Source organism: Myotis brandtii, unplaced genomic scaffold, assembly GCF_000412655.1.
Source record: "Myotis brandtii unplaced genomic scaffold, ASM41265v1 scaffold2579, whole genome shotgun sequence".
NCBI classification, from domain to species: Eukaryota; Metazoa; Chordata; class Mammalia; order Chiroptera; family Vespertilionidae; genus Myotis; species Myotis brandtii.
In genome coordinates, this window is record NW_005359798.1 from 126773 (window position 1) to 127296 (window position 524).

At 63.2% G+C, this 524-nt stretch overlaps 1 protein-coding gene across 1 annotated transcript in view; it reads left to right on the forward strand.

Annotated features, from left to right (window-relative positions):
• Positions 1-6: 6 nt before the first annotated feature.
• Positions 7-524, forward strand: part of WDR13 (WD repeat domain 13) — an 8113-nt gene continuing 7595 nt past the window's right edge. The window contains exons 1-2 of the mRNA XM_005867997.1: positions 7-110; positions 221-300. Of these exons, the coding sequence (XP_005868059.1) occupies positions 84-110; positions 221-300 (107 nt within the window). The 5' untranslated portion in view covers positions 7-83. The remainder of the gene's footprint in view (positions 111-220; positions 301-524) is intronic.

Sequence of the window (524 nt, forward strand, 5' to 3'; positions counted from 1 at the left end):
GCGACCGGGGGGGGGCGGAGTGAGGTCTGAATCGCTGCTGTGAGTCTTCCCGGAGCTGCCTGGACAGGGCTGGAGTGCTGACCATGCTAACAGCTCGATGTGATTTCACGGTATCTCGGCGCGGAGGGACGCATTGTCTATGGCCACGATCGCCTGGCAGAAGGGGCGGAACTAGACCCCTTCACTTGAGACCCTGACATTCCAGGCCCTTGTCCTGCAGGCGCCCGCGGGCGGACGCGGCGGAAGAGGAGGCCGGGTAATGGCCGCGGTGTGGCAGCAGGTCTTAGCAGTAGACGCGAGGTGAGGCGTGGGGTCGGATCCCATGGGAGCGGAAGTTACTGTGGTGCACGGGCAATGGCATAAGTGAGACTGGGCGGAGAACTTGCTCTACGCGGCTGCGTGGGCATGCCGGAGGTGAACATGCGCAGTGTCAGGGTGTGCGAGCTTGCCCTCAGCGAGGGCTGGCCAGAGCGGGTCTTAAAGAGCATGCTGGGAAAATGCGGTCAGATGTGGGCATGCGCAAA